Source organism: Aphis gossypii, unplaced genomic scaffold (genome assembly GCF_020184175.1).
Source record: "Aphis gossypii isolate Hap1 unplaced genomic scaffold, ASM2018417v2 Contig00836, whole genome shotgun sequence".
Classification (NCBI taxonomy): Eukaryota; Metazoa; Arthropoda; class Insecta; order Hemiptera; family Aphididae; genus Aphis; species Aphis gossypii.
Genome location: NW_026083309.1, coordinates 87 through 14,190, shown reverse-complemented (window position 1 = coordinate 14,190; position 14,104 = coordinate 87). Strand labels below are relative to the sequence as shown.

Here is a 14,104-nt window from a genome sequence, read left to right as displayed (position 1 = left end):
TTCATAAAAATGTTTGTATCGGTAGCTAAGAGTTGAAAACTTAATACATTATTTTTCATAAGTTTATCTTACAATAATAAATTATAAAAGAACTTAAATTTTGGTGTATTCAGGCCATTAAAACATAAACCACCTTTTCCACCAACCACTGGAAATTATATCCTAGGCTGACAAATCATCTTCGTTCAGAATCGTTTTTCGTATACAATGATACCTATCATTGCATTCAAATTTAACCTACCCTAGTCCGAGGTCAACTCCACCCTCTAATGTACAGCAGAACGGTACCCACTTGCCCGCTTTTTTAAAATTTTATAATATACCTTTATATCAACTTAATTATGTAACACTTTTTTTGACATAGGTATTTATAATATATATTATATAAAATATTCGTTTAATAATTTGTATATACTTTTATATCATAATAATATTTAATAAAATAATACACCAAATATTTTAAACTATAGGTATGAAATATACATTTGAAGTATCTATAAGAGATTAATCAGAATAAAAATAACATAAAATAAAATAGATTTCATTTGTATATAGTTTTAAAAAATGTTTAAGGGTGGTAAAAAATTTCATATAATAGAAATAAGTAGTAACTGGGTCCCTGGGGGGCCACCACCGCCACCGCCACCGCCACACCGCCACATAGCCACCGCCACATAGCCACCGCCACCGCCACCGCCACCGCCACCCCCCGCGACCTACCACTCACCCAAGGTACCGCCACCCGTACCACCACTCGCTGCCCAGCCATGGTTAGCGCCGCCGTCACACCACCTCCCGCCCCACCTTAGATGCCGCAACCGGACACTGCTCAGCCGTTATCTCGTAGTACACATTATCTTTATACCTATATTTATACATCTATATACGTACAAAATATATGCCCCACCACTAATCCCCACTACTAGTTAACACCTAACTTCCAGAACTCGATCATCCCCCACCATTCATAATAATAATAATAATAATAATAATATTAATAATATTAATGACGATTAATTATTAAGCACTAATATTCAGTCATAGTTTTGTTTTAACAGTGTCAAGTTGTAAATCTCGGTTTAACTTTATCAGTATTAATATGGCAGGGCCAATAAGTGAAATGAACCGTTTGTATAAATATGTTGCACCTTCATCGCCGTCCGAACTCATCGATTGTAGTAATTTCACAATTGACTTTGAAAATCGCAAGTTTTTAAACATCGGATTCGATCCAAAAGATAAATTTAATATTGTGCTGCGAATTATTACACCGGCACGGTATGTTAATATTTCTCCAGACTTCTTGAAGCGTATTTATTCATTCATGGGTAATATTTTATCCCACATTCTCGATCCTGCTGTGAAATATAAAAAATTCACTTTTTTGGAATGTGAATCGGTTTTGATCACAAGTATGGTATATAAAGGAGAGCATGTATTAGTCGTAGAGTCTAAAGAAACAAGCGGATGTAGAATTTTATTGAATAGAAGAGATCTTATGACATTCAAGATTTAGAGTGGATGATTTTTGAAACCGTATCAAGAAAAATCAATATCGTAAGACCTAATATTTTAAATCAACTCGAACAAATATCCGAATACTTTAAAACAGATTTTAATATTGATAAATCCGCTACACTCGATGAAGTTATATCAATAATCAGAGGAATTCATATTGAATTAATCGCGAAACATATACAAAAGAACAAACAGAGTTTTTTAACCCAAATAATATTATTCGCAACTGAACAGCTTGCAATCAATTGGATGACAAAATCGAGAAATTCGTTAAAAGTAAGAATATATTTTGAAATTATTAATAAAAATATTTAACATATGCATTAATTAGACAGTTGATGCACCGGCAGAATTTATTTCACCAACCAAGAGAAATGAGATGCACGATGCTGAGGAATTAAAGGTGAAACATATTGTACATATTTTTATTACGATTACTGATTTTTGTTAATTTTAGTTTTATTCTGAAACCTTTGATGTGGAAATGCTACAACCTTCACCACCAAGATACTCAAGTATGTCTCCGTTGATGAAATATAATGAAGACGATCCTTCACAGTCACGAGTAACTATAAATGAAACCAATAAAATATTCAAGTACTAAATTTTATTTTATTCTTAGGGTGCTGACGAGGAAAGGGGATTCAGAGAATATTTAGTAACAAATTCGATGAATCCATTAGAGGCAGCATGGGCTCCGATTCGGAAAACTATACCAAGGACGATACACGTATGTAGTATATATATATATATATATATTTTGTATGAGAAAAAAAAAATAATTATTATTAATTTTATAGGCTGTCGATGAAAATGATGGTCCTACGTATTTTAACAGACCATAATCCCCCACCATCTCTTTCCGACTTCATAGATGGCAAGTCAGCAGAACAATCTACTCACTCCAATACAAAAGTCTTTTTATAATTATTAATAAAATCTTGTTGATAATAATAATAATAATAATAAATATTTCTTATATCATAATATTTGTTATTCAATACGTTATCAATACCCAGACTATGTTTCCTTCCATAACCCTGTTTTATATCATATGAGTTTTTACTCCCACCCTGACTTAAGAGTAGGGATTCGTCCCCGCTCTAAACAAGCGCTCGATAGCACTACATAAAAAGGATGACACGACCATATGACAAGTCAGTCGTAACCCGCTCTTCAAGTTAACAAGTAACATTAAGTAACAATTTCTGCGTTTAACCTTCAGTGTTACATAATGGCTAATAATCTGATCGATTGTAACACATTCTTTATTGATAGCAATGTTTATTTACATATTGGCTTAGATCCGGAACTTTTGTTTAATTGTGTTGTTTGTATTACAAGTAACTCTCAGTGCGTGAAAATGAGTGTTGAATTGTTTCAATCCATAAATACACTTCTTAACAACGTAAACTTTAGACTTCCATCGCACTTACTGTTAAAGGAGTTTAAATTGATGTCAATAGAGGAATTCAACGGTGTCAACATTCTGTCAATCAAATGCTTGCAGCAAGACCAGAATGTGCAGTTGACTAAGGAGAATGTTAAAAAGATTTTACAATTGAGCGATGCCATGGAAGAAGTTATTCAGATGAAAAATATGTATGTTCGGTCCGCTTCATTGCTTCAGGCCTGTAAGATTTCAATGTTTCTGGGGAAAGAAATGCCGTTACCCAAAGATACAAAAATAAGCGATGTTGAGGATTATCTGGAGCACATTGAGGTCAAGAAATTGAAAGAACGTATTTCAGTCCAAGGTACTTGTTTAATAGCAGATTTAAAGATTAAAGCACTCAAACAATTGGCAAGGGGCTGGTTATCTTCTTCACCCGAAACTGAGGTAATACTAATATATTTACATAATGTTGTATACTTAAAAACACATTTTTTTTTTTTAAGGCTGAAGTCAACAGACCGAGGACAAGAGCATTTGTAGCGCGTGAAAGGGCAAAGGCAAGCCGTAGATTAAGTTATTTGAAATAATTTATTATGTAATATTTTATTGTAATACAATCAGAAAAAAAAAATGTTTATAATTATATTTTAATATGGCGAATAATTAAATAAAAACATCATAATTTTTTTTTAAAAAAAAGTTTTTTATTTTTACAAACTATTTACAATTTCCTTACATCACCATTAAACGGGTTATAAGTTATAATTTGATCGTGTAAAATGAGACAATAAGCTGCGGTTTTTGCTGGAATGGCCTTGTCTGTTTCGAATTCAATTCGTAAATCTACAGTCGATGATTTTACGTTGTCATTCTGTCGTGATAAATCCACGACTACGATTGGTACAAATTGTTGAAAAATATTTTTAGGAAGTAAAGGGTCACTATACTCTCTCTCGTAGTACGATTTCTGGAATTCAGCATATGCCTTGTACAATATAGCCGTAACATTGTTTGTGAAATCTGCACGAAAATCTTCATATGGATATACTTCAGAGTTTTAAATGTACTTTTAGGTTTTTCAAATAGCAGTGATCGAATCGTCCTGATGGATTAAATAAATTATTTTTTCGATCGGTTTGAAGTCCGATTAATGCAAATCTAGGTTTCTCCAACAAACTGCTTGATTTTACCGTCCACGAATGAGAAGTGTTCTGAGGGAGAACTGGATACTCGCACAAGTCCCAATTTCTGAACGCACACGCAACTGGTTTACGAGAGTCTAATACTTTTAACAGTTTTATTTTTTCTTTATCACTAACTCTGATGATGGGCATCTTCCAGATAATTTTATTTAATTCAATGGCTACTTTTTTAAGTTTTTCATTAGGAGTTGTCGTCAAAACATACAACGCATCAAAATCTGTAGATGATCTGTTTAAAATTATTTGTTGATTACAGTTGAGTAGTATTTTTTATAATCTTCACAAAATCCAAACAAGTGTTTGAGCGGGATACAACCAGCGAATTTGTTATTTAACATGAAATGTTTATTTTCACTGGCATCCATATCTACGTCCCAAGCAGCATTTTGTAGATTGTTCAATTCACTCGGAGTGTGCGAGCAAAAACCTTTAAGACTCGAAGATATTCCAGGAGATTTTAATTTTTGTATTTCCACTCCGTTAATTTCAAATCGGATTTCAGAAAATAAAAATGCTAAGCCATTATTTGTAAAGTTGAATTCACCCTTCTCTGCTGTAATATCTGAAGGTATATTTAATTTACCTTCAATGTAAAGATAGCTCTCGCAAGGCAAAGTGTAAGCGTCCATATTTTGAATAGATATTCTAATTTCATCATATTTGGATAAAGCTGTAGTCGAATACGGAAGGAAAGAGTGGTACTGCATTTGAGTTATTTTGCAATCTTCTTCATATCCGCCAGCTACGTCCAAATACATTTCATCCATGATTATAGAACTTTTAAAGAGCGTAGAAATGATAGATTGTTTTTGGTTAGTTTCTTTACAATCGGTGTACGTCTTGACGTATTAATCTTGCTAGTAGAACTATTGATTTTCTTGATAACATTTCTTTTTATATAACTGTTGAACTTAATAGCCATCTTTATGTTTAATTTGTAAACGAATTGTGATTGGCTCCCCTCTTAAATTGATTAAGTTATTATCTTGATCTCTTAGCACTATATTTACTTTACTTATAGACGTGGAATTAAGCCGGTAGAAAACTAAATGTTTTGGAACTTCAATGATTTTATGTCCAGGCGGCGAAGAAGGGAAAAACTCGTGTATCGTCTGGCTCGGTATACCATTACTGAATGAACCAGAAATTAGATTGCAATCTATTTTTATACAGTTAACTTTCATTATGTTAACTATCCGTTCAGATTCATGCTTTGTGTTTTCAGAGTAAACTTTATTTTCAAAACCTAATATTTTGGATATATTATGTTCAATCGTGAAAAAATCATGACTACACGTCATTGAACATTTTAATGTGCTGCTATCAGCCTTGAGTTGAAACAAAGTAACATGATTTGGTAAGAGTTTTTGAATCGTTGACTCCAAATTAATTATTTCATATGATCCCGTTGGTATAGTTACATTTACACATTTGCCGAGCGAATTGCGAAATCCTATCGTATTACAATCCGGTTCTATGTTTGGTATAGAATTATGTGTTTGCAGACTTAAAAGACACAGCTGCGATGTAGTTTTTACTTCTAACGGTGGAAAAATATCACATGACATTTCACTGGAATTACCATTTAATGTTATCGTGTACATGATAAAAATTTCAAACACAAATGCCCGCAATTAAATGTGTTATAACGTTGATGCCTAGTGTAATTATACTGTATGTTACATCCACTGAGGTACGACTGTAGTTCTAGTGGAGGCGGTAGATTACCAAAACTGTCGTAGTATGTAACTTGTTTTCCAATTTTTTTATACGCTACCCAATGAGTTCCTGTACTTTTTTCAATGTCCAAATTGATAACCGCTGATTCTTTATGCTTTGGTCGTGGAGGTAACCTATCTCTAGAAAACACTCCGATGAAATGAGGTATTTTCATTATGCGCGCATTTTTATAATTTCGTAATCATACAGCGCTCTTTTGGGTAACGTAGAAATTAGTTTTTTTGCCGTTTTGGAGTTTTCTTTAAAGATTTACGGGTACCCTTTCTTTTATACGAACCACCTCCGTGTGGAGCGAGATATAGTCCTTTTCCTTTCTCTATTTTATACGTGCCGCCTTTATTAGGTGCGAGATATAATCCTCTGCCCAAATGCGAAGGTTCATTTCTATTAAATTCACTAACGGTTTTTACAACGTTAGCAATGCCACCTGTTAGCGCTCCGAGTGCAGATAAGCCAGCAAAAATTGGTATCAACGGTAACATACCACCAGTTTTCGGTATAGGTATGACACGAGGTACTCGAGATTTCTTGCCGTTTTTACGGAATATTTTTTTAGCTGCCGCAACACATTTTTTTGTTAATTTCATCAGGTTTTTTTCATTAATATTTTTTTTGAGTACATTTTTAGCCGCCTTTATTGCAGCTTTGAATCCACATCCTGCACCAATTTTACGTTTTGCCTTCATGCCCGTTGTGACTAACCACGCTGCAGCCTTTTCTTTTAAATTTGAGTCTTTTGACTTGAATCTATTCCAAGCCCTATTTTCTAATATATAATCTGCTTTTTGACGATCTGTCAAAGATTTGCTGTGATCATAAGCGATATCGTGTTCTTTACACGCCGAATCTAAAGGATTGATACCTTATCACCACGATCCAACCGTTTTCTCAATTTTGTCCCCGGACCGCAGTACTGATAACCTAAAATGATAAATAAAACTATAAACTTGTAAAGTGATATTGTTAGTTTGTGTGTGTGTGTGTGGTAGAGTTTATAATTACCTGGTAAATGAAGTTCAAGTGGTAATTTATTTATAAGAGTGTTAATTATACCTCCGCCTTTATTCTTGTTGTTTCTTCGAACGGGTGACATCGTGTAATGGTCAGATTACAAAGATTACACAGCTATTTATACATAATCATTATATTATAATGAAGTTTGTCGATCAACAAATAAAACTTACAGTGGAAAATATCGACCCACCTACGACTCGTGAATCAAGACATGGAGCGCTTTTACCAAATACCTGTCGTGCTTTAGTTGTTGGTCCTTCTGGATGTGGTAAAACGAATTTAATTTATGCCTTATTGACTAATATCAATGGTATACGATTTCATAACGTTTATATATACTCGAAAACACTCGATCAACCTAAATATAAAATGCTTTGTAAAATTTTAAAAGATGTGGACGGAGTACAGTTATTCACTTTTCATGAAAACGATGAGGTTATCCCTCCAGAAAAAGCATTACCAGATTCTGTTTTTATATTTGACGATATTTTATGTGAAAATCAGAATATTGTACGTTCTTACTACAACGCTGTAGACATAACAACATTGATGTGTTCTATCTGGCGCAATCATTCGCACGCATACCAAAACAACTTATTCGAGATAATAGCAACATGATAATATTATTCAAGCAAGATGAGACTAATTTAAAACACGTTTACATGGAACACTGCTCTGGTGATATGAATTATCCCGAGTTTAAAGAGTTTTGTACTTTGTGTTGGAGTAAGGGGAGATTCAATTTCGTCGTAATAAGTAAGGACTGTGAACGTGACAACGGACGATATCGACACGGTTTTGACACGTTTGTCGTTATATAAAACACTATAGTACGATATTAACCATGGAAGACGATAGTACAGTGTTGAACGAATTAGTTATTGCTAAGGAAAACATTAAACGTAAATTTGAAGCATTAAAAAGAGGTGATGCCGACATTCAATCTTATGTATCACAAACATTTAAACCAATAATCGAGCCTCTGAACAAATTACATAACCAATCGCCAACACCACAAACTTCCGAAGCAGGTAATGATAATGACATTTCGAATGCAATTGAAGATTTAGCTACCGATAATCGGACGGGAACTTACCGGTCATTAGAAGAATGTGAGAAAGATAAAATATATGGTCCAAGAAAAAAATCTGATGGTGTTATTAAATTAGGTCATGAAGAAGTAAAATTTAAAAACAATGAAATAATTATCAATGATTCATCTTATCAGCTAACACCGGGGCTTGTTGAGTTATTGTTTTCTAGATATCCAATGCAATATACTGATAGTGATTTAAATACATATAAATCAATACTTATTCAAACATCGGCACATTTAACGCTGGACGGTACAAAAATTAAGCAAGGTGGTGCAAAGTATAAACAAATTATTTGTAAGCTATTTTCCTCGGGGACCGGTGTGCAATTACAAACGCATAATTTAGTATATTGGAATGATCCGAATGAGTTGGTTGATAGATTAAGACTTCTTTTAGCCTCTCAATCTGCGGGAAACACCGGAGTTTCAAACGAAATATTATCTATTTTTGAAGAACTCTATGAATCCGGTATAACAAAGAAAATACCTAATGTCTAAACGTGATATAGCAATCGAACTTCACAGACCGGCTAGGAAAAATTATACTAGACGAACAGTAAATGTGTACGGAAAAACGATTTATGGCAGGCAGACTTGGTCGAGATGATACCACTTTCAAAGAAAAACAATGGATACAAGTATATTCTCTGTGTGATTGACTGCTTCACGAAATTCGCCTGGGCTATTCCATTAAAAACAAAAACGGCTTGCGAAGTGACCGGTGCCATGTCAAAAATACTTATAAGTAGATCGCCTAAACTGCTGCAGGTAGATAATGGAAAAGAATTTTACAATTTGAAATTTGACATGTTAATGACAAAGCATAATATAAAAAAGTATAGCACATATTCAACGACGAAAGCTTGTTTTGTAGAAAGGTTTAACCGAACTTTAAAAACAAACATGTATAGAGAGTTTACTGCTCAGGGTTCACATAAATGGTTATCTATTTTACCCATCCTGATAGATAATTACAACAATTCAAAACATAGAACGATCGGGATGACACCAGTCCAGGCGGAAGAAAATCCTGCACTAGTGACTTTGAAACAACGCACAATCGTTAATAGGAAAGTAAAATTTCATGTTGGAGATAAAGTTCGAATAAGCACTCAGAAAGGAGTTTTTACAAAAGGATTTTTACCTAATTGGTCAACAGAAATATTCACAATAGTAAAAATAAACAAAACAGAACCACCCACTTATCAGTTACACGATTATCATGATGAACCAATAGCCGGTTGTTTTTACACCGAAGAAATATCTAAAACAAATTTTCCTAATGATTATTTAATCGAAAAAATTATACGAAAGAAGGGGAATCAGATATATGTTAAATGGATAGGGTTTAACATTCTCATAATTCATGGATAAATAAGAATGAAATTAAAAAATAATTTCAGTCGGTGTTCAGAAGTGAATGTGCTTGGTACCACGAAATTATTTTTCAATATTCCATACGGTGAGTCAGCTTAACAATATGTCTTCGGCTATTTTGGACATTCATTGCATTCTCGGAGTCAACAACAAGTATTTTATTAAAGAAATGTCTATAGCAGACACTGAAACATGGACCCATCAACACTTTATATTTAAACATACATCTTTAAAACAAGACGCAAAAAGTCGAAGCGTAAACAGTTGGCTTGAACGGTTGCAACACGGTTTATCATTGGAATACGGTGATATCGAGTATGGAGAAATACAGAAAATATTTCAATCATTAACATTTGATAGAATTTACGTCAAAGGTTTGCAGAAACAAAAAATTATCGAAGAGTTCATGCCGCACGCTACCGTCTTCAACATTGAAAACTTAGAATGTCCACGGCTTAGTCAATTGAACGGAGAAACACTACCATGTTGTATTTTTCATATGGATTTTAATCCTCAACAATGTACATTGTATAAAGTATTTGCTATAAAAAAATGGTATGTTTATAATGTTTAAGATTGTATTCTATTATTTGAATAAACAATAATAATATTTTAACATTGTTGGATTTTTTTTTATTTACTATATAACACGGTATAATGTTAATAAAAACAAATCAAACAGATATTTACATGACCTTAACAATAAATTATAGAATATATATATATAATTTATGTACACTGTATAACATTTTTTAACATTTAGTTGTTCAAGTTGTACATTGTATAAAGTATTTAAAAATGGTATGTTTATAATGTTTAAGATTGTATTCTATTAATTAAATAAACAATTAATAATAATAATATTTTAGCATTGTTGAATTATTTTTTACTATATAACATGGTATAATATTATTAAAAATAAAATCACACAGATATTTACATGACAATAACAATAAATTATAGAATATATATATATTATGTACACAGTATAATAATTTTTAACATTTAGTTGTTCAAGTACCCCATGGTAACGTTTCTATTATGTCACCTTCCGAATACATAGCCATCCGTTTGTCGTATTCCATTTTGAAAGTTTTTGATGTAAATGTTGTTGCTAATTGCTTAGTTTTAGAATTTCGGGTTATTTGTTGAAATTGTAGTTGTACCTCCTTTATTTCGTCGTTCATTATTTTCTTCATACTGTCCATATTTAATTTTTGAATATTTTCATAACTAAGAGTAAATCCTTTTATTTTTGTTGTTGTCCGGTTTTCGTTATCCGTGTGTGCTAAACTTTTAGGACCAGTCGACACCCAGTCTGTTATATGTACACCTGGACCTAATTCATCAGTCCATTCACCTAGCATGCACCCTGTCTTTACTTCGACATCATCGAAAATATAAAATACGCTATCTGTGTCGTAATACACTACTTTCTCACCGAGATTGTCCAACATGTTATACAATCTTAATCTGGCATTTGATGTTGTGAACGCTGCTATGTAATGTTGGTATTATGCTCGTTTCCGACGTATTCGTTAATTTGTTTATAAGAAACTTCGACTAAATCATCCGTCAAAAACACTATGTTTTCAATTTCTAGTTTACTGTCCAACAATACTTGATACCATCTGTCCGGTTTTGATATGATCTCGGTTTTTGTTTGATTAGGTCTTTGTCCAAACTTACCCCAAAACGAATTTAGGCATATTTTAGCAAGTGCTCTTAATCCAGGATTTTCTTTTATATTTTCTACATCCAAATCGATTCCCACTGCATTTTTTACTGCTAAAATATAATCATTAACTGTTCGATAGTCATTTTTCCAAGAGCTAGTTTCTAGCTTAATTTTTAAAAATCGTTTTATATATTCCTTAAACAATGTATTAGATTTTTTTTCAAAATGTTGCACTTCATAAATTTTTAGTATTTTATACCTTTCTCTATAGCTTTTTGCACTTCGTCTGTGGTCCAAGTTCCTGTAAGTGACTTCTGATCAGTGTTGTGTGTACACTGTCTAATTTTATCAAGATGACATTGATTACAAAGTGTAAATACTAATTTTTTAGATTTTATCGGAAGTACGGGATGATATAAATTGGTCGGTGGTAATAATTTGCATTTGATAAAACCATACCAATTTGATTCCGAATATTTTTTTATTGATGGATTAAAAATCTTTTTAGGATGGCCTACGGGGTAATTATCATAATACATTACTGTCGGGTATAAACTGCATACATCGATGTATTTAATTTTTTTATTTTTAACCATTAATTTTGTAGCGTTAGTTCTTCCTCCGAAAAATGCATCTCGTGGGTTTAGTGGCTCAATCACATCATCTGGATATTGCATCATTTGTTTATAATCGGCGTGCTTTCTCCATTTACAACTCCATATTTCTTCAACTTGGTACCCATTTTCTTTCAATTGAGTTGTCCGTCTAATTGTGTTGTTGTATAAATTGGTCATGGAGTGTTTATTAACGGGGTTTGTATCATTAGGGTTGAAGCAATCCGGACAGCCATGCCAGAAACATCCATGATACTGATATACTTTTTTTTTCGACACATCATAACCGTCGACTTTAGCACCGCATATGACAGCTTCTCCGCCGTTTAATGCATGCTTTATATTTTTATTTCCATTTAATATTTTGCTTTTCAACCACTTGATTGATTCGTCTGAAAATTTCTCTTTTTTCACATTTTGAACGACTGCTATAGTGGAATTTGACAAGTCACTCTGCCGATAAATTGCCATACATACACTCGCAATGGTTATGTATTTAAAGGGGTCAATGTTGCACACGTCTAAAAATTGTTTTCTGAGTTCTAAACATCCTCTTCGTAGAATGTCAACGTCCGAATTACAATATTCTTCCAACTCTTTTTTGAAATTAAATGTATAATTGTTATTTGTCATTTCATCATGCCAATTTATAAAATCTGTTCTTTGTTTCGTTGTCATAGTATTATAGCCGTAATAAGATTTGTTCGGTAAAGGTCCTATATAACATTGATTTTCTGGAGTGTTAAAAAATGTGGAAAGTATCCTTTTTTCGCTTCTGTAAGTCCAAACGTTTTTGGGAAGTCAGATAGTTTAGACTGTATAAAATTAAGGCTATCGATGAATTTTATGTTCAAGCCCCCTTCTTTTATTTCGAGCATCATAACTTTTGTCCCGTTACGAATTATTTCGTATTTGACTGTTGGCATGTATTTTAAAATGTATTGTATTATAAAATATGTATCGTATGATTTTGAATTGTGTGCTATGTATGTTGTTCCTTTCATATCTTTACTTAGTGCCCATTTGCAAAATTTATCATTAGCCGTGGCCACGTCATCTGTCGAAAACACATATTTTGTACCTTCAAAATTGTGCGCAATTACCATATTTGGTATGTGTGTTCCTGTGTTTTGTTGGGCTTCGTAATCGAAAAATATATAATTCGTTGTGAACGTACAGTCTTTCCGTTTTTCTGATGATTTGTTGTTACAAACGCAGGCTTCAACACAATATCCTCCTTTTCCTATTTTTCGTTGCATAAAACATTCATGTAGACACAATTTGATGTTTTCTTGTTTGCAATTATGGCATTTTCCATATCCGCAAACGCTATTGTGTGTGTGGTCATTTCTTTGTACGATTAAATTACATCCACTGCATTTATACTCCTTATCGCAAACATTTCTATGTTTTCTTAAACATTCGACATCGACACAGTAACGGTTGCACTCTTGACAAAAAATTTTTTCTTTTCTGAAGTCATGGATATGATATTTTTCGTTACACAGCTTACACTTTAGCCCGGGTCCTTTTTTACACACGTGTTTATTTTTATTATTATTATACCCCGTATCACATAATTCGCAGTAGTATACACGTTCCTTAAACGAAGGCATGGAATAAATAGTATGAAAATGATCATTTTTTTTCAATAGATAAATCTTAATTCTATTTTCATTTCCCGAGTAGTCGATTTCACAAAAATTATCCACATTCACGACTTTCACTTGAATGTTCAACAATTTTTCGACATTTTCTATATCGCGGTAGGTAAACGGTCGGTTATCAAATATTTTTAATTTTTGACATAATTGCTTTGTCAAACGTGTTTGTATATTATTTCTGCCATTCCGTAGGTCTTTTATTTGGCTATCGGTTAATTTATGTCCCAATATATCAGCAGTCTTGTACGATAATCCAACTAAAATAGCACGGGGGCAACATAATTCATCTTGATTATTAATTTCTGTTACACATCTTTTGTTTTTGGTAAAAAGATTCAAGTATTCCCAAGACGGTTTAGGTTTACCACCTTTAGGCATTATAATAACTTGAAAACTGAATACCGTTTCGTTAATATTCACAGACTGATCCGATGTTAATATACTACAAATTTTATTTAAAATTTTCTGCCCTGAGATATTGGATGTCATGTTACCTGTGGATATTGGCGAAAAAAACTTCGGATTGTCTGCGTGCATATTAACAATGTCCCCATCAGTAAAATTTGTAATTGTTTTAATATTTGTTATCATATTTTCTAAACCATCCTCTAATAGTGCGTTTAAACTAACTATATCTAAATTTCCCGGCACAGGTTTTAATGTTATACTATAGTCAATCATATAAGCATTATATTTTTTTATAAATCTATTTTTCTTATTATAAATGCTGAACAAATTTGATTCTAAAAGTGAAGTTTCAGTTGCTGGTTCTATTAGTTTCGCTTTTTTTCTTTTTCTTTTGTTC

At 32.7% G+C, this 14,104-nt stretch overlaps 2 protein-coding genes and 1 pseudogene across 2 annotated transcripts; 2 read left to right on the top strand and 1 right to left on the bottom strand.

The window, feature by feature from the left end:
- The first annotated feature begins 741 nt into the window (after nt 1-741).
- LOC126555403 (uncharacterized) lies at nt 742-2,426 on the top strand (annotated as a pseudogene).
- Nucleotides 2,427-2,496: 70 nt separating this feature from the next.
- LOC126555404 (uncharacterized) lies at nt 2,497-3,531 on the top strand. Its single transcript, XM_050210327.1, has 2 exons — nt 2,497-3,358; nt 3,418-3,531. Exons 1-2 carry the CDS (start codon nt 2,753-2,755, stop codon nt 3,499-3,501), a joined length of 690 nt encoding a protein of 229 aa, XP_050066284.1. The 5' UTR covers nt 2,497-2,752; the 3' UTR covers nt 3,502-3,531.
- An 824-nt stretch (nt 3,532-4,355) lies between these two features.
- LOC126555399 (uncharacterized) lies at nt 4,356-4,883 on the bottom strand. Its single transcript, XM_050210324.1, has one exon. The coding sequence runs from the start codon at nt 4,881-4,883 to the stop codon at nt 4,356-4,358; it is 528 nt and encodes a 175-aa protein (XP_050066281.1).
- Between the last annotated feature and the right edge of the window lie 9,221 nt (nt 4,884-14,104).